Source organism: Lontra canadensis, unplaced genomic scaffold, assembly GCF_010015895.1.
Source record: "Lontra canadensis isolate GAN:19392208 unplaced genomic scaffold, GSC_riverotter_1.0 scaffold28, whole genome shotgun sequence".
Classification (NCBI taxonomy): Eukaryota; Metazoa; Chordata; class Mammalia; order Carnivora; family Mustelidae; genus Lontra; species Lontra canadensis.
In genome coordinates this window covers 20,681,492-20,702,391 of record NW_022631022.1, presented here as the reverse complement: position 1 = coordinate 20,702,391, position 20,900 = coordinate 20,681,492, and the positions used below count along the sequence as shown (strand labels likewise).

At 34.3% G+C, this 20,900-nt stretch overlaps 1 protein-coding gene across 3 annotated transcripts in view; it reads right to left on the bottom strand.

Moving 5' to 3' along the window:
- SCAPER (S-phase cyclin A associated protein in the ER) overlaps nt 1-20,900 on the bottom strand; it is a 460,910-nt gene that overhangs the window by 312,840 nt on the left and 127,170 nt on the right. For all 3 annotated transcript variants that reach the window (XM_032865126.1, XM_032865127.1, XM_032865128.1), the window contains 2 exons: nt 18,332-18,472; nt 3,346-3,501 (listed from right to left, as the gene is read on the bottom strand). In XM_032865126.1, the coding sequence (XP_032721017.1) occupies nt 3,346-3,501; nt 18,332-18,472 (297 nt within the window). The remainder of the gene's footprint in view (nt 1-3,345; nt 3,502-18,331; nt 18,473-20,900) is intronic.

Genomic DNA, 20,900 nt, shown 5'->3' with positions numbered 1-20,900 from the left:
ACACACACACATCCCAGAATATTATTCTGTCATGAAAAGGAATAAAACTCTGCCATTTACAACAACATGGATAGAGCTAGAAAGTATATGCTAAGTGAAATAAATCAGAGAAAGACAAATACCATATGATTTCACTCATATATGGGATTTAAGAAACAAATGTGCAAAGGAAAAAGAGACAAACCAAGAAACAGACTGTTAACTACAGAGAACCAACTGATAGTTATGGGGGGCGGGGGCGAATGGGTGGGGTACCCAGTGCGGGGGGATGGGTGAAATAGGTGGTGGGGATTAAGGAGGGCACTTATGAACTTATGATGAGCACTGGGTGATGTATGAAATTGTTGAATCACTATATTGTACAACTGAAACTAATATAACACTATATGTTAACTGAAATTAAAAGAAAAGCTTAAAAAAAATCTGTATTATGTCTGAAAACACGTTTCACAATAAAATCCAAAAGGCTTAGGCATTAAATATAAAAAACTAAACCAGAACTTTTCACTTCATATTTTATAAAACCAAAAGCTTTAAAAATATACTTTCAAAAATTATAAAATGGTCTTATAAATAATATAATATGTGTATATATATATTTTATGTGTATGTGCAATGTAGCCAAGTTGACTCTATATAATATCAACTTGCTGATTTTATTCATGTATGTAAGATATACTCCAACAATGTATAAGAAGAAACAACTGGACTTCAAACAGTATTCAGTCTTTCAATTTTTGTTTTTAATTAATGGAAAAAGATAATTGGTAACTATAGTTAATGAACAAAATCGGTAAGTTCAGCTACTATTTTCCTTTCTAAAATTTAAGTTTTTTAAATAAAAGAAACTTGGTACCCCACATAAGCATTTCATACAGGACAGGAGTTCCATAACTATCTGTTAAATGAAGCATAACTTTATAAAATAATATGCATTATAAATCTAATCACATACAAATAATGAATTAGAAAGATGTCTAATTCTTAGCCTTCTGAAACCTCTGAAGCACTCACATACTTTGCTTTATAGTCAGAGATTTGTTTATGGCAGCCTAAGAATGGATAATACAAATCCCTACCATTTTAGGCCTATAATTCAAATGATTAGGGCAAAAGGAATGGCAGAATATCTAAAGAAATTGGACTTCAAACTAACCAATAATTTACATAAGAAAAACGACAAATTGAGAATATATGATGAGAGTATTTACTTAGTATTTTACCTACAAAAAGAAGGATCACAATTGCCTGTAACCATTTATGGGACTGCTAAAATGTTAAAGTAGTGAAAGTAGACAGAGGACCTTAATATTATTTTATCTAGAGAATATGTGGCATTAGTGCCTTGCACATCTACTAATGACTACACATTAAAAAAATTTTAGTTATATATATGCTATATATTATCAGTGGACTTTTCCAACATCAAAAATGTCAAGTCCTATTGGGTAGGGTATGTGCTAGGTAAGTGCTGTGAAGTGTGTAAACCTGGAGATTCACAGACCTGTACCCCTGGGGATAAAAACACATTATATGTTTATAAAAAAATTTTTTAAAAATTTTAAAAAAATGTCAAGTCCTTTTTCCTAGCCTGTGCAAAAGAGGTTTTCTCCTCCTCTTCCCAAGGAAATGTGCCTTGTCTGTGAAGACACTCCTAACAGCGTGGAGGCGGGCCTTGCAGCTGGCATGCAGGTGGTCAAGATTCCAGATGGAAACGTGCACCAACACTTGACATCAAAGGCCACTCTGGTACTGGATTCCCTGCTGGACTTCCAGCGCAAGCTTTCGGTTTGCTGCCCTACAAGTGAACAGCCTACCACACTTCTCTGGGAGTCATGGCCATTGCACCCACTCTGATGACCCATGCCACCCAGAAAAATCACCACGTAAGTAGTACTTCCAGCCCATGAGGTTGGCTTTCTCATCCCATGTGGGCTTGGCCTACTCTGGCTGCTGCTGACAAATCACGACACAGGTGAGAAACAGCAAAGCAGAAACAGTCCAGAACAGAGATCAAAATACTCATTTGCATAATCATAAACAATATATGAATGATCATACAATGTCATTATATGAATAACCATGTAAGAGTCATGTACAGCAAATATATATACATACATATACACGGCTGTGTATGAGTACTTGTACATATACATATATACATGTGTATTTGTACATGCACATATATATGTAAAATATATCCTTTTCCAAGGCAAAGTGAAATTAAATTTGTGTTCATTTCTTTTCTTTTTCAGTTTTTCTAAACCCTGGCTGTAAAAGGTAAAATGTGTGTAGGTATGGGTGTGTGTTTGTGTGTATGCTTATATATATGTATATGCTTATATGTGTATGAATATATATGTCATATATTTCCTACACTACCTCACTTGCTTAAGTGTTGGTCTTAATGTGCCATAGCAACCAATAAAAGAGATGGTAACTGTATTTGGTTTGCAATCTGACTAGAAAAGCCAAGTCATGGATGTAGCCCTGAGAAATCATCTTTCTAAGCAAAATTGAGTATTTCTGTGGCCTCAAAATCTCTGTGGACCTCTACTCAAAAGCAAATTTGGAGTCATACCATCTTTTCAGTGTGAAGAAAATGTAGCTTGAATCTTACATCTAGATGAATGTCCACATTTGAGGATGTTTTCTACCTCAAAAAAAAAAAAATCCCCCTCCTCTAAAAAAATTTTTTTTTTTATAAAATCTTTTACAACAAAATAATTTGAATTCAGAATGCACACTTGCCATAAAGTCTTATGAGCAAGACTATCTACCTCCATAAAGTCTTATGGTCAAAATCTAAAACGGTTTATAAATATCAGTACAATTTATGTGTTGACCTTTCTTCCTATCCTGAAATGGTAGCTAAATTGGGGTTTAACCACAGAGGACAAAAGCTAAGCAATTAAAAGTATCTGATGATACTGCCCAATAAAGGGCAGGTATTCCTTGTCATGAGCATAAAGATTGCCCAGTTCTAAAAGGCTACATATACTGGTTCAAACACAATCCTTTTGTGTGGAATGGTAGGAGCATATTCTTATGCAACACAATTAGCAAAAAATAAATAATCTGTCCAAAGCAATTTAGTCTTTCACCTGGTTGAGACTAGACATTCAAACTCTATGACTGCTCCGTATTGATGAAAACACTGATTATCTTATCTGAAGGAATACACATTGTCTTTTGGCAATCAGACTTCATGTTTCCAGAATGCTGTAGCAAACCATGCACCCTTGGGTCAAGACTAGGTTTTAATCCTTTTTAGATCCTCAGCACATAGCTCAGAGCCTAGGATATGGCAGGTGTTCAATAACTGCTTGCCAAATAAAATTCTACCTGAACAGCTTCATCACGTGCTTGTTTTTCCTCCTGTCTTCGCTGACGTTCTTCCTGTAACTCATTAAGCCTCTGCTCATATTCCTTCAATTTTGATAAGACATCATGGCGCTTATTCTGGGCTTCAAGGGTATTTATGAAGGCAATTTCATTTACCTTCAATAAAAACAAAGAAAGTGAGTATCAAATCAAGTTAATTCTAAGACACACCACAAAAATAAGAAACCTAACAGCAGTCTTTGATAGTAATATAAACTACTAATAAGGCATAAAACAAAACAGCTTTTTTCTTTTAATATTTGCCTCAAAAATGGATAGTAATCCAGTGTATGTAAGAAACCCAAAGGCATAAGAATTGATTTAGAATATTTTAGTGGCAGACCTTAAGAAACAAATCAAGATTCTTAAAAAAACATAAAGTTCTACTTAATTAATTACAATTTGCAATTATATAAATTATATTAAGATTTAAATAGGTACATACATGTTATTCTAATGAACTTGGGAAAACAAACTTAAAATAAGCAATAAATCATTTTTCTTCAACATATAGCAAATAAGTGACAATTAGGAACAAGGTAGTAAAATATCTATGACATCCTCAACTTCACATATGTTGATACTTACTAGCCAAGTTTTTCTAGAAAGCATAGTATTTATGAGTAAAGTTTAGTGAAAGATAAACCTGGAAAAAGTCGGTTGGGATCAAATTTCTCATTTTTTGAAAGCCAGAGTGAAGGCATACTACAGTGAAATGGTAGACTGACTCTGACAGAAGTACAGACTCCAGGAATCTATGCTGGTGCAATAAAACCTATCATGAGACATGTTAAAAATCTCAGACAAGACAGTTTGAATATAAGTCTAACAAAGATGTCCCAATCCCCTTGCCACGTGGCCACTTTTTAAAGTAGGATAATAACATAACCATCTTTCAAACTGTACTGAAAGTATAAGACAAACAGCTATACTCAAGGAAAAGAAATCATACTACATCAGGGCTCACATGTTAAGCATAATCAAGATCAAAGAAAAAGGAATGGGACTTAATGCTATAGACAAAATAAATAAGTAAACTAAAGTTAGAGGGAAGAGTATGCAAAAGTTGGGTAAAAATTTCAAACTGCGATGTTGGTCAAAGGGTACAAAGTTTCAATCATGCAAGATGAGTAAGTGTTAGAGATGTACAGCATGGTGATGACACTTAAAAATACTTGAAATTTGCTAAGAAGATAGATCTTCAATTTTCTCAGCACATATGCAAACACATAAATGGTAATTAAGTAGAAGTGACAGATATGTTAATTAGCTAGGCTGTGATCATTCCACAATGTATATGTATACTAAAACATCATGCTGTAAACCTTAATATATACAATTTCAATATGTCAATGATATCTCAATAAAGCTATAAATAAGTAAACAGAACAGAAGTTAACAGAAAAATAAAAAACCCAGTCTAGAAGAAAACATAACCAAAGGAAAACCAGAAAACTCCCTTGGCAAACTTTTTAATATAAAAGAAGTTAAAAAAAAAAACAACCCTTAATTTAAAGGTGCAAAAAAATGGTAAGAGAACAAAACAATAAAAGATTAGAAAGCTAAGGAAACAAAGTTAGGACAAAATTAACTTTATCACTGAATTAGAAAAAGCATGGAGCAAATAAAAATGACAAAAAATGATATCACTAATAGAGGCAAGTCTTAATGTTAACATTAACATTATGTAATGCTAACATGGCATTAACAATGTTAATGAAGAACTTAAAATGAAAATTTATGTATAAGTAATAAGCTCTGAATATAATGAACAGGTCAAGATGGCCAAATACAAGGATGAATAATATCTACAGTTAAGAAAGACAAGAGCACCTGGGTGGTTCAGTCAGTTAAGCACTGGACTCTTGGTTTAGAGCTCAGGTCATGATCTCAGGGTCCTGGGATTAAGCCCTGCCTCCAGTTCCAGGTACTGCACACAACATGGAGCCCGCTGTCCCTCTCCACATCCCCCTGCTCTTCCCTCCACTCATGTGCACTCTCTCATAATTAAATAAGTAAGTAAAATCTTTGAAAACAAAAAAGACAAAAGAAAATATTTCAACATATAATATGGAAAACTTTCTATGGGGGGAAAAAAGAAAGCAAACTGAAAATTGAAAGAGCTCATGTTATTTCATGAAAAAATGTTCAATACCAAGAATATCCTTATTAAATCTTATTAAATTATAAAATGCTAAGGAAGAAGAATAAATTTAAGCTTCCAAGCAGTAAATGCAAATCACCTACAAGAAGGAGAGGAAGAAAACTCAGTATAGCCTCAGGCTTCTCCCCAGAAGTAGTTAATGCTAAAAGAAAATAAAGTCTACAAAATTTTGAGGGAAAAACATTATGAACCATGAACCTGATCTCTAGCAAAAATGTATTCAGACAGAAATCCCACAGCCTTAGATATGGAAGAACTCAAGGAATAGAGCATATATATAAGTTCTTCCTGAAAAAAATCACTTGTTAATAAAATCCACCCAACCAGAGACAAGTCAAAACAACTCATAAATGGAGAATTAGTGAAGCTGTAAGTCCATTTATATACAGAAGGAAAATTACACTAAGGAATTTATAATTTCAGAACAAAGTATAAATGTTATCTATCTTAACAATGTAAAAACAATAAAACTATGAAAAATTGTTGGGAGGAGATTAGGACAATAGAAAGAAATGGTAGTGCTAGTTTCCTCAAAACTTTATACAATGAAATAGAGTGTAGTAAATATAAGCATTCTAAAATCTGAATTCTTCATAATTTTCATAACCTTATAAGAAATTATTAAAAACAATGCCTTTTGTGAGAAAGAAACATTTATTACAAATCAAAACTTCCCTCAATTTTACTTCCATCTCTTAAAATGGAAATAAAATCAAGTTTAATACTTCTTATTCATAAGTATCATTTATAGTATAATTCTATTTTTTTTAAAGTTACATATTCATGCCATCTGAACATTATTCTAGAGAGATGTCTGGACAGTATTTGCCATTAGGTATATGTCTGGTGGCTATTTCTGAGGTGGAATTTTGAGTTGCTCTTGCTACATTGCTTCAGTTCTTTAAAATGAAAACAAACTATTTCTATAATAATGATGGCTACTACTCTTAATATAAAATAATATTAAAGAAAGCTAGGGAAATGCATTTATACTAAGACTTGAAGATAAGCGAAAGTCTCTGAAAGTTTTTGAGCAAAGAGGTAATACAATAATATCTTGCAGAAAGATTAATTTAAAGGGAAAAGGGGAAAAAAGGCAAGCATACCAACTATAAATATTTAGGAGGGAGATTAAAAAAAAAAAAACCCACCTGGTGGCAGTTATCATAAAAACACATGAGAGACTAAAGAACTGTAGAATCTGCAGCTGAGTATATACATGGGAAATGGGGAAGAAGTCAAAAAGATCAGCTTATCTTTTTGCTATATACAAAAGAATTACTCAAAACAACAACAACAACAACAACAGTGAATCAAAGTAAATGATCAGAACTTTCCCAAGTCTAAGTTAATGGGAAATTAGTGATACCATTATCTGAAATACATATTTCAGGAGAAGCAGATAGTCCAGGAGACAGAAGCAGTGACCTGATGAGTTCCAATGAATACAATCATCAAGAAATAGATAACTGAATCCAAACATCAGTTGTGGCCACAAAACAAGTCTTAACAAATTCCAAAAGACTGAAGTCATGCCATGCATCTTTTCCAACCACAACACCATGAAACTAGAAATCAAACACAAGAAAAAATTCTGGAAAGAACAGAAAAATACGGAGGTTAAATAACATGCTACTAAACAATGAATGGGTCAACCAAGAAATCAAAGAGAAAATTAAAAAATACCTAGAGATAAGTGAAAACATAACAGTCCAAAATCTTTGTGATGCACAAATGCTCTCCTAAGAGGGAAGTTTACAATATAGGCCTACCTCAAGTAGCAAGAAAAAAGCTCAAATAAACAACCTAAACTTATACCTGAAAGACCTAGAAAAAGAACAACAAACAAAAGAAACAGAACAGTACAAGGAAAGAAACAATAAGGATTACAAGCAGAAATAAATTAAATAGAAACTAGGAAAACCATAGAAGAGATCAGTGAAACCAGGAGCTGGTTGTTTGAAAAGATCATCAAAATTGATAAACCTTTAGACAGACACATTAAAATTTTTTTTTTCAAACAAAATCAGAAACAAAATATCAGACACAAAAGAAATACAAAGGACTTGAAGAATATGCCATGAAAAATTATATGCGAACAAATGGACAACATAGAAAAAATGGATAAATTCCTAGAAACTTATAATCTACTAAAACAGAATCAGGAAGAAATAGAAAATTTGAACAGACTGATTACCAGCAATGAAATTTAAACATTTAAAGAAGTGTTAATACCTATACTTCTCAAGCTATTAAAAAAAAAAAGAAGAAGAAGAAGAGGAGGAGTAAGAAAAGCTTCCAAATCCAATCTATGAGGCCAACATTATCCTGATACCAAAACTGGATAAAGACACTACAAAAAAAGGAGACCTACAAGGCAGTATCTCAGATGAACACACAAGCAAAAATCCTCAACAAAATAACAGTGAATCCAACAAAACACTAAAAAATCATTCTCCATGATCAAGTGGGATTTATTCCTGGGATGCAAGGGTAATTCAATATGCACAAATCAATCAACTTGAAACACCCCTCAAGAAAAAGGATGAAAATCATATGATCATTTCAACAGATGAAAGAAAGCGTTTGATAAAGTACAACATCCATAGAGTAAAAACTCTAAACACAGTAGTAGGTTTATAGGGAATACACCTCAACATAATAAAGGTTATCTATGAAAAATCCACAGCTAACACCACACTCAATGGTGAAAAGCTGAGAGCTTTTCCCCTTAGATCAGGAACAAGACAAGGATGTCCATTCTCACTGCTTTCATTCTGGAAGTCCTAGCCACAGCAATCAGACAAGAAAAAGAAATTGGTAAGGAAGAAGTAAAACATCCCCTACTTGTAGATAATATAATACTATATATAGAAAGTCCTAAATGCTTCACAAAAAAACTACTAGAACTGATAAATGAATTCTGTAAGGTCACAAGATACAAAATCAATACACAGAAATCTGTTGCTTTCTATACACTAATAATAAAGTAGCAGATGGAGAAACTAAGAAAATAATCCCATTTATAACTGCACCAAAAATAATAAAATATCTGGGAACAGACTTAGCCAAAAAGGTCAAAGACCTTCTGAAAACTATACAACATTGATAAAGAAACTGAAGATGACACAAACAAATGGAAAGATACTCATGCTTATGGATTGGGAGAAGAAATATTGTTAAAATATCCATACTACCCATTAATGCAATCCCTATCAAATCACTAACAGTGTTTTTCACACAATTAGAATAAATAATCCTAAAATTTGTGTGGAACCATGTAAGACCACAAATAGCCAAAGCAATTTTGAAAAAGAACTGGAGGTATTGCAAACTCAGATTTCAAGATATAATATTAAACTGTAGAAATCAAAACAGTATGGTACAGACACAAAAACAGACATACAGATCAAGGGAACACAAGAGAAGAGCCCAGAAATAAACCCATGATTATACAATCAATTAATTTTTGACAAAGGAGGCAAGAATATACATTGAAAAAAGACAGTCTCTTCAACAAACGGTGCTAGGAAAACTGGACAGCTACATGCTAAAGAATGAAACTGGACCACTTTCTTACGTCATACACAAAAATAAACTCATATTGGATTAAAGATCTAAATATGAGACATGAAATCATAAAAATCTTAAAGGAGGAAAATAAAGCAGCATTTTCTCAAACATCAGCTGAAGTAACATTTTTCTAGGTATGTCTTCTGAGGCAAGGGAAACAAAAGCAAAAATAAACTACTGGGAATACAACAAATTTAAAAGATTCTCAAAGCACCCTGAAACTAATACACTATATGTTACACTATATGTTAACTATAATGAATTTAAATTTTAAAAAATTTAAAAATAAAAATAAAGCTTCTCAAAGCAATCCACACATTTAATGCAACCCCGATCACAATAACACTATCATTTTTCACAGAGCTAGAACAAACAATCCTAAAATTTGTATGGAACCACAAAAGACCCCAAATAGCCAAAGCAATCTTGAAAAAGAAACGCAAAACTGAAAGCATCACAATTCCAGACTTCAAGCTATATTACAAAGCTGTTGTGATCAGGCAGTATGATACTGGCACAAAAACAGACACATAGATCAAAGAATGGAAAATCCAGAAATGAACAAATATGTGGTCAATTAATCTGGACAAAGCAGGAAAGAATATCCAGTGGAAAAAAGAGACAGCCTCTTCAACACATGGTGTTGGGAAAACTGGACAGCAACATGCAAAAGAATGAAACTGGAACACACTCTTACACCATACACAAACACAAATTCAAAATGGATTAAAGACCTAAATGTGAGACCATAAAAATCTTAGTGATGATTACATGCAGTAACTTCTTTGACATGGGCCATAGGACCTTCTTACTAGCTATGCCTCCTCAGGTAAGAGAAACAAAAGCAAAAGTAGACTATTAGGACTTCATCAAAATAGAAAGTTTCTGCACAGTGAAGGAAATATTCGGCAAAACTAAAAGGCAACCTATGGAATGGAAGAAGATATTTTTTTTTTTTTAAAGATTTTATTTATTTATTTGACAGACAGAAATCACAAGCAGGCAGAGAGGCAGGCAGAGAGAGAGGAAGGGAAGCAGACTCCCTGATGAGCAAAGAGCCCGATGCGGGGCTTCGATCCCAGAACCCTGAGATCATGACCCGAGCCGAAGGCAGCGGCTTAACCCACTGAGCCACCCAGGCGCCCCTGGAAGAAGATATTTGCAAACAACATATCTGATAAAGGGTTAGTATCCAAAATATATAAGGAACTTATAAAACACAACACCCAAAAATGAGTGATTCGATTTAAAAATGGGCAGAAGACATGAACAGACATTTTTCCAAGGAAGACATCCAGATGGCCAACAGACACATGACAATATCTCAACATCACGCATCATCAGGGAAAATACAAATCAAAACTACAATGAGCTGTCACCTCACACCAGTTAGAATGGCTAAAATCAACAAGAAATAACAGGTGCTGGCAATGATGCAAAGAAGGGGGAACCCTCTTAAACTGCTGTTAAGAATGCAAACTGGTGCAGCCACTGTGGAAAACAGTATGGAGGTTCCTCAAAATATTAAGAATAGAACTACCCTACAATTCTGCAATTGTGCTACTACGTATTACCCAACAAATACAAAATTACTAATTCAAAGGGATATATGCATGCTGATGTTTACAGCAACATTATCTACAAAAGTAGCCCAGACAACCAGATTGATGAAAGGAAAAGGAGATGTAGTGTGTGTGTGTCTGTGTGTGTGTATCTATAGATATATACAGATATATATCTATAGATACACATCTATATAGATATATAGATACACACACACAGACACACACACACAGACAATGGAATATTACTTAGCTATAAATAAGAATGGAATCTTACCATTTGCAATGACATGGATAGAACTAGAGAGTATTGTGCTAGGTGAAATAAGACAAAGAAAGATAAATGCCATATGATCTCACTCATGTGTATAATTTTTTTAAAAATGAGAAAAGGGGGGCTGGTAAAAGAGTGAAGCAAACCAAGAAACAGACTATTATCTACATAGAACAGACTGATGGTTACCAGAGAGGAGGTTGGTTGGGGGGATGCGTTAAATAGACGATGGGATTAAGTAGTACATGTGTTATAACGTGCACCAGGTATTGTATAGAAGTATTGAATCACTACATCATATAGCTGAAACTAACATTACACTCTATGTTAACTGGAATTAAAATAAAAATAAATAAATAAAAGCTTCTACAAAGCAAAGGGAACAATAAACTAAAAGATGACCTGCTGAATGGGGAAGGTATTTGCAAATGACATACACAGTAAAGGGTTAATATCCAATATATAGAAAGAACTTATATAACTCAACAACCCCAAAACAAATAAGCTAACTAAAAAGTGGGCAGAAGACATGAACAGACATTTTCTCCAAAGAAGACATACAGATGGCCAACAAAATTACAGAAAGATGGTCAACAAATCAAAACCACAATTAGATATCACCTCACACCTGTCAGATGGCTAAAATAAAAAACACAAGAAGCAACAAGTGTTGGAGAGGATATGGAAAAAAAGGAATCCTTGTGCACTGTTCATGGGAATGCAAATTGTTACAGCCACTGTAGAAAACAGTATGGAGGTTCCTTAAAAAATAAAAAAAATAGAACTACCATACAATCCAGTAATTCCAGTACTGGGTATTTACCCAAAGATATGAAAACACTGATTCAAAAAGATATATGTACCCCTATGTTTACTGCAGCATTATTTATATACCCAAATTATGGAAGCGACTCAAATGTCAACTGATAGATGAAAGGGTAAAGAATATGTGGTGTATGTACAGAATGGAATATTACTCAGCCATAAAAAGGGAATGAATTCTCACCATTTGCAAGAGCATGGATGGATCAAGAGGGTATTATGCTAAGTGAAAGTAGTCAGAGAAAGACAAATACCATATGATTTCACTTATATGTGGCATTTTAAAAAAAGGAACAAAGAAAAAAGAGAGAAACAAAAAAACAGACTCTTAAATAGAACAATCCAGTGATTGCCAGAGGGCAGTTGGGAAGGAGGATGAGTGAAATAGGTGATGAGAACTGAGCAACGTATAGAATTGCTGAATCACTACATTGTACACCTGAAATTAATATAACACTATATGTTAATTAAACTAGAATTACAAAAGAAATTTAAAATATAAAAATTAGTTGAGGGGATGGGGCTAAAGATGCAAATCTAGGAGCACTAGAGAGACAAGAGTTGAAGCAATGATAATGATTGTGATACTGAAGGAAAAGAACAAGTGAAGTGGAGAAAGTCAGTAAAACATAGGCAGCAAAAGGAAAAGGGAAGATAGGAAAGGATTAGTTAGAAAAGCAGAAGGAAAATCAAGATAGTGCAGCATACTCTAGAAAAAGGTACCTCACAGTGTGCATAATGGAAAAAATCAGAATAGCCTTTTAAACTTATTAATAACATTCTGAAAAGCAAATGCAGTATAGCACAGAGGAAAATGGTATTATAAAGAATTCACGAAAATATGGATGACAAGGTGATAGAAAATGGCTCAGCCTGCTCTTTCCAAGGAATCTGAAGATTTACAGAAGAACAGAATAGACAATTTGCACAATTGGGAGTACACAAGTAGGCAATCTAGAAAAAGAAAGCAGAGGAGAAGACATAAGAAATGATGAGGCAAATTCCAAGAGCGGGCAAGAAGACACAGCAGAAGGGAAAAGGGTTACCGCCATAAATCAGGAAAACGATATCTTCCTCATGAGAAAATTAAAATCAACTGTAATTATGAGAGGATGTTATAACTGAAAATGAATCAGTGACACCATTAAGAAACTGAAAATAAAAGCCAATTTTATATATTGAATAACACCAAGATCTAAGATAAAATCAGGTTCTGAATAAATGAGGCTACAGTAATGGTCGCTATCAACTAAACAGTGACTTATTTTCAACCATCTGTGTACACAAAAAGAAGGAAGGAATTTGAAATGACAATTTAACTCCACAAATTCACAAAAAGTATATATGAGAAAAAAATTATATCTTGATTAAATAACAGGACTGAAATGAATGTATTTGGTATGTATGTCTCAAGGGAATTAAATTTCTAGTAGAACTTAAGTATATTGTTTAAAGCCAGTAAAAAAATGACTGAATTATTAGCATTCTTGGATTAGTAATAATACAACAAAAATGCATTGAGGAAAAATTAAGAGGTAGAACATAAATGGGATATGGTGTTCTACAATTCTAACATTTTATCAAGTATTTACAGTATACCAGGGATGGCACTGACTGCTTTGAAACAAGCATATACTAATTTAATCCTTTCCTCAAAATTTTTGAGATGTAGGTAAGGTCATTCCTAATTTGAAAATTAACAAATAGGGTAAAAGGTAAAATAACCTAAGGTCGTTCAGCTACTAATTGGTGGAGTCAGGACCTGAATTCAATTCTATCCAACTCCAGAGACTTCAGTCTTCAATATAACAAAAAATTACTTTTGAAGAAGGAACAATTCTTTGATGAATGTTGAGCCAAAGTTCCTGATTCTAAGAATCACCTGGAGGACCTATTAAAAATAAAGTTCTCCAGGCCCCATTCCAGCTTACTGAAGGACCCTGCAAGGACAGACCTTAGAAATCAGATGACTGTTATGATCAGACAACCTTGGAAAATACTGGCATGTGACAAAACCAAAGGCAGGAAGAGATTCTGTCTCATAAATTAGTATGTCTGGGTATGAAATTATGTGATATATTTCATGAAAACTCGTTTAGATATTTATGCAATTACCCTAAGAGCAATTCAATCATAATATTTTTTAAAAGATTTTATTTATTTACTTGAGAGAAAGAGTGAACATGAGAGAGAGCATGCGAGAGAGAGAGAACACATGTAGGGGGAGGGCAGAAGGAAAGGAGCAATCAGACTTCCCACTTCGCAGGGAGCCTGATGCAGGGCTTGATCCCAGGACCCTGGGATCATGATCTGAGCCAAAGGCAGAAGCTTAACTGACTGAGACAGCCAGGTGCCCTGACAACTACATTCCAAAATGGAGTTTCACAGATTTTTGAAGAGAAGCAATAAAAATTAAGAGAATGGATAGGGTAGCAACTGGTAGCATAGTTTTAAAGCCCTGTTTCATATTTCCATAATTTTAGTACAGACTCTTGATTCAGTTTACCTTGATTATTAAGAATTTTTAAAATTACAAAAGACAGCTCATATTCTCAGGTAAAGACAGCCAGCAGCTGACCATTCACCTTGATGGAGAGTTTTTAAACTGTAGTTTGGGTTAATATGCTTATGAAGCCACTATGGCTTAATAAAACTATAATTTTATAAAGTAAACATATTAAGCAATTTGACAAATCAAAATTCATTTAACTCATATGAAAAGACCAAAAAATGAGAATACTAAACCAAAACCACAGTCATAAAAGCAGAGGCTTTGGAACCACGAAGACCTGGATTTTAATTCCTGGCCGTGTGACCATCAACAATCTACCTTCAGATTGCCCCTCTAGAAAATAAAGATAATAATAATAATACATAGTTCAAAACTTCCACTTCCAGCCCTGAGTGACAGGGTACAGATATACCCTCCCACCTTAAATAACTAAAAAATTGGGTAAATATATAAAACATAAATTCAATTGATGTAATATAGCGAATATCAAGAGAACAAAAAACAAAAGCACATTATTTTGCAACAGATGCAGAAAAGCAATTTGACAAAATCCAACATCCCTTTGTGATTAAAAACACACAACAAAATAGGAATAAAAAGGTACTTCCTCAATCTGATGAAAGGCATCTATAAAAACAAACACCTAACATCATACTTTATGATGAAAGACTAAATACCTCCCCTAAAGACTGGGGAAAAGACAAAGATATCCTGTCCACGTTTATCACTTCTATTCAACACTGAATTTAAGGTTCTACCTAAAGCAAAAAGGAAGAAAAACTAATCAAAGACAACCAGGTGGAAAAGAAATAAACCTATATCTATTTGCAGAAAACATGAACTTGTATATAGAAAATCCTAAAGAATCCACTAAAAAGCTATTAGAAGTAAAGAGTCAGTTCAAGCAAGGTTGCAAGAGACAAGACTAACATATAAAATTTAACTGTATTTTTGTGCACTAATAATAAACGGTCTGAAAATGAAATTAAAAAAAACAATTCCAATTTACAAGCATGTCTATAAGAATACATATTTAGGAATAAATTTAAATAAGGTGCCTTTCACAGTGAAAACTTCAAAGCACTAAATAGACATATACATCAAAGGGACACAATATTATAATGGTAATCAAGATAAAGTGGTATTGGCATAAAAATAGGCACAGAGACAAATGAAACAGAATAGACAGTCAGAAACAGACCCATACATATATATGGCAAATAGCTTTTCAACAACAGTTCTAAAGCAATTCAATATAAAAAAGATAATCTTTTCAACAATTGGTACTTGAATATTGGATATCCCTACATAAAAAATGAATCTCAATCCTACCTCACACCATATACAAAATTTAACTCAAAAGGGAACATAGACCTCATTGTAAAATGTAAAACTCCTACAAAAAAATTAAGAGAATATCTTGGTGACCGTAAATTTAGGTAAAGATTTTTTATTTATTTATATTTTTAAAAGATTTTATTTATTCATTTGACAGACAGAGATCACAAGTAGGCAGAGAGGCAGGCAAAAGAGAGGAAGGGAAGCAAGCTCCCCGCTGAGCAGAGAGCCCGTCTCGGGGCTCGATCCCAGGACCCTGAGATCATGACCTGAGCCCAAGGCAGAGGCTTTAACCCACTGAGCCACCCAGGTGCCCCAAAGATTTTTTATATAGGACACAAAAAAACACAAAGTATAGAAGGAAGAAAGTTAATACATTGGACTTTGGCAATTTTTAAAACTTCAAAACACACTTTAAAGAAAAGGGAAAGGCAGGATGCCTGGATGGCTCAGTCAGTTAAGCATCTGCCTTCAACTCAGGTTATAATCCCAGAGTCCTGGGATCAAGTCCCACATCAGGCTCATTGCTCCGTCTGCTTCTCCCTCTGCCTTTGCCTGCCACTCCCCTTGCTCATGCTCTCCCTCTCTCTCTCACAAATAAATAAATCTTTAAAAAAAAGAGAGAGAGAGAGAGAAAGAAGAAAAGGAAAAGGCAATCCAAGGACTATAAGAAAGTATTTACAAAACATAGACCTTAATTTCTAAAACACATGGAAGTCCTTTAAGAAATCTTTTCATTTATGACAACATGGATGAAACTGGAGGGCAAGATGCTAAATTAAATGAGCCAGACAAAGACAGACAAATGCTTCATGGTATCATTTATATTTGGAATCTAAAAAAAGTTGAACTCATAAAAACAAAGTAGAAAAGTGGTTGCCAGGGGCTGAGGATAGAAAAAGAAATAGGGAGAGGATGGTAAAAGTGCATAAACTTTCAGGTGTAAGATGATTAACTTCAGAGGATCTAATGTGCAACACGGTGACTACAGTTGGTAACACTATAGTGTATAAATGAAATATGCTAAGAGAATAGAATTTAAACATTCTCTCTTTCTCTCTCTCTCTCTCACACACACACACACACACAGATAAATATATGAGGTGATGGATGTCTTATTTAACCTGATGAGGGGAATGCTTTCACAATGTATACGTATATCAAATCATCATGCTGTATACTTTATATGCCTTACTATTTGTCAATTATATCTCAATAAAGCTAAAAAAATTTAATAACAAAACAATCTAACTTTAATAAATAAGATATTTGAGCACACATTTCACCAAACAAGAGATAAAGATATGAAATAAGCACTGAAAAGATGTTAAAAAATGAAAATTAAAACCAAATGAGATATCATAGACATAATAAAGTGGAGTGGCTAAAATTACAATGTGTAACCATGTCAAATATTGGTTAGAATGTGCTTAATTAGAACTCTCATCCACTGCTGGTAAGAATGTCTAATACCACAACTATCCCCTGCTTTTAGAAAGTTCTCATTATACCACTTTGCTTTTATGAAGACCTACACTAGCACTTGTTTTTGTTAACCAAAAGAAATCCAAAGAGGATGTCTGCTTTATGAAAAAAAGAAAAAAAACAAAAATCATGTTCAGTGTCTGTTTTTACAGTGAGCCATTATAGAGTCAGCACACCCCAAACAGTATGGGCGGCACTGCCCAGCTCCTTCCCTGGAAACTACACTCAGCATCTCAGCATCAGGCCACCACAGTTTTGAACTGTGTTTGTGAATATCTGTGCTTTGTCTCAATTTATTTTGTGCATCCATTAGCAAGATGTGTCCTAACGTATCAGAAAAGCCTAAAAGATATTATTTTTCCATACAAATTAATGGTAATTGCATCTTTATGCCATTTTAGATTATAAAAAGTTTCACTGGAACACTCTACTTTCAGATAGTGGTTATATAATAAACACTTTGGAAAACTGTATAAGTTAAATATGAACCTATTATAAGGCTCTGCTATTTCATTCTTAGATATTTACCCAAGAAAATAAAAGCACACATCTACACAAAGACTTGTACATGACAGTTCACAGCAGCTAGATCTATAATGGCCAAAAACCAAGAAAGTAAACAAATAGCTATCAACAGGTGACTGGATTAACAAATCATGGTATTTCTACACAATGGTATACTTTCCAGCAATGAAAAGGAAGTGATACACACAATAGTATGGATGACGTCCAAAGTCACTATGTTGTGTGAAAGATGCCAGAGGAAAAGAATATATACTGTATGATTCCATTCATATAAAATTCTAGTGAATGCTAACGTCCATAGTGACAAAAAGCAGATCAGCAACTGCACAGTAACAGAGCTGGAGGAAGGAATGAATACAAAGAAGCGTGAGCAAACTTCTGAGGGCCTTGAAACTGCTTCTTATCTCCATTGTGCTGAGGTTTCAGGAAACCATACATGTCAAAACTCATCAAACTGATGCTTTACAATATGTGCTATTTGTTGTCTGTCAATTGCACCTCAAAAAAGCTGCAAAACATTAATATACATCTCAAAGGATTACTTTACGTATATGATTTTGCACCTAATATGTTTTAAGCAAGCCTATTATTCTGGCACAGAATAATTACTTCACAAATATCAGCTTCTTATATTAACAACTGAAAAGAGAACTTAGGGAACTAATTCAATGTTCAAAGCACCTAAGATATACCTTAGCTTCTTCCTCTTGTGCTTTTTTAACAATTGCTTGTAATTGCACCTCTCGTTTAAATTCAGCATGAAGTAATTTCTCTTCCATCATCCTGCGTCGTTGATCTAATAATTCTTCCTTCCACTTCCGGACATCTTTCTCCTATACAGAGTGAGATAATCACACATAGTAATTTAACAGATAAACATCTTAGGAATTACAAAGTCTAGGACCTAGAAAGCCCTAAAGGAGCATGACTTGTGATTTAGAACCCAGACTAGGAAGCCAGACTGCTTGAGTTTACAAACTACCTTGGTCCCTTGCTAGCAAAAATCAAAAGTTGGCTCAACATGAGTGGGAATAAAACTAACATTTCAGTTGAATTTCAGCTATATAATTATGTGCTTAACCACCTAAAAAAGTATGAGGTGGAAACAGCTCTGGATTAGGAGCTAGAAGACAGATCTTTAAAGCTCTTTGGTCAGCCAATTATCAGTCATATGTCACTGGAAACAGTACTTTACCTCTCCTAGACTCATTTTTCACACCTGTAAAATGGGATTCAGTAACTGTCCAACTCTGTGAGCTACACAGAAGTCTGGTGATGAGACCACATATGAAAACAGTGCTGAAACAATAACCTATTATACAAACAGGAAGTGGATTTATCATTAAAATCAAAGAGAAACTTACATAAATGGAAAAATTAAACCAAAGAACCTCTAACAATCCTGTACAATTTCAAGAACTTATTATTCTGTTTGCGTGAATACTGGCAGATTATATTACATAAGAAAATAAACTATATAATTTTATTTGTCTTAAAGACACAGTAAGAAGTGCCCAGGTGGTCCAGTCAGTTAAGCATCTGCCTTCAGCTCAGGTCATGATCCCTGGGACTGAGCCCCACATTGGGCTCCCTGCTCAGCGGGGAGTCTGCCTATCCCTCTGCTTTCCTTCTGTTCCTCTCTGCCCCACTCATGCTCACCTGCCCTCTCCCAAATAAATAAATAAAATAAAACTTAAAAAAAGACACAGTAAGAGGGGAAGTTGTAGTTATGTTACAGCATTTCTCTAAAACTAAAAATTAAATAATATATTAACTCTTACAGAACCCCATAACATGGAGTCTGTTTTTCATTTTGATTTACTCATTCTAAATGATTAAAATAAAAATAATGACAAATTCTTGAGATTCAGGTAAAGATAAAAGTCACAGATTTCCTTCTTTTTCTAGTCAACTTTTCTACTGTACAAAACAGAATCTTATACTACACCTCATTTTTAAAAATATTTGGATTATTTGGTCCAATTATCTCTCCAAAATTTAAAATATACATTATAAGTAATGCAAATAATATTTTTTTGAGATTTTATTTTTAAATAATCTCTATACCCAACACGGGGCTCAAACTAACAACCCTGAGATCAAGTGTCTTTCACATGCTCCACCAACTGAGCCAGCCAGGTGCCCCAAAGCAAATATTTTTCATCTCTGTATATTAGTACTCCTTTCTAGTACTAGAAGATAACAAAGGAGCTCACCTATACTATAACAGTCACATATTTTTTGTCATGTTGTGATAGGTACTTAAAGTATTCAGGCTCCAAGATGGATCCCAGCAATCCCAGTCACCTGGTATTCAGATCCTTCTGTAATTCCCACCCACACTGTATCAGGATTCTGACCAATGGAATACAGCAAAAGTGATAGCATATCACATCCACGATCAGGTTATAAAAGGCAATGAGGCTTCAATTTTGGCAGCTCATTTGTTCTTTCCCTCTCTCCATCTCCATCTCCATCTCCATCCCCAGCCCCTTCGTCTTTCTTCCCTTTCTCCTGGACTGTTTTCTGTAGGGAAGCCAGTGACCATGTCAAGGACACTTGGGCTGTGGAAAGGCACACATGACAAATAACTGAAGACTGTGGTCAACTGGTAAGCAGCACCTTAAGTCTGCCTATAACCACATGAGTGGGTCCAAAAGTGGATCCTTCAGTTCCAAATGACTGACCCCAGCCAATAGCATGACTGCAAACTCATGAGACTCCAAATAAAAATCATTAGGTGAGACACTCCCAGGTTCCTTGCCCACATATACTGTGAGCTAATAAACATCTGTTGTTTAACGTGGCTCAGTTTTAAGGTCATTATTATACAGCACACGTAACTAATATAGGACTTGTCTATATCTGGCATGTTGAAGTAATAATAAGAATGATCATACAATGAGCAACCGTCATCCTAACACTATGCTGCTACTATACATAATTGCCACAGTTAATCAGCAGGTCAAGTTAATAATTATAATTGTCATTTTACGAATAAAAAAACTGAGATGCAATATTGACAAGTAACTTGCCCAGGGCAATATTTTATCATGTGGAAAAACCGGGATTTGATCCCTGGTTGGCTGTCTCCAGACCCCATGTTTCTCCCACTCTATCACACTGATCAGCTGAGAATCTTTTCTATAAATTCAGTCAGTACTCCACTTATGCAAACCTGATGATCTGAGGCTCAAAACTATCCTACCAATTCATCCTACGCTGTCTACAAGACTCCCCAAAGAAACGCCCCCATAAAAA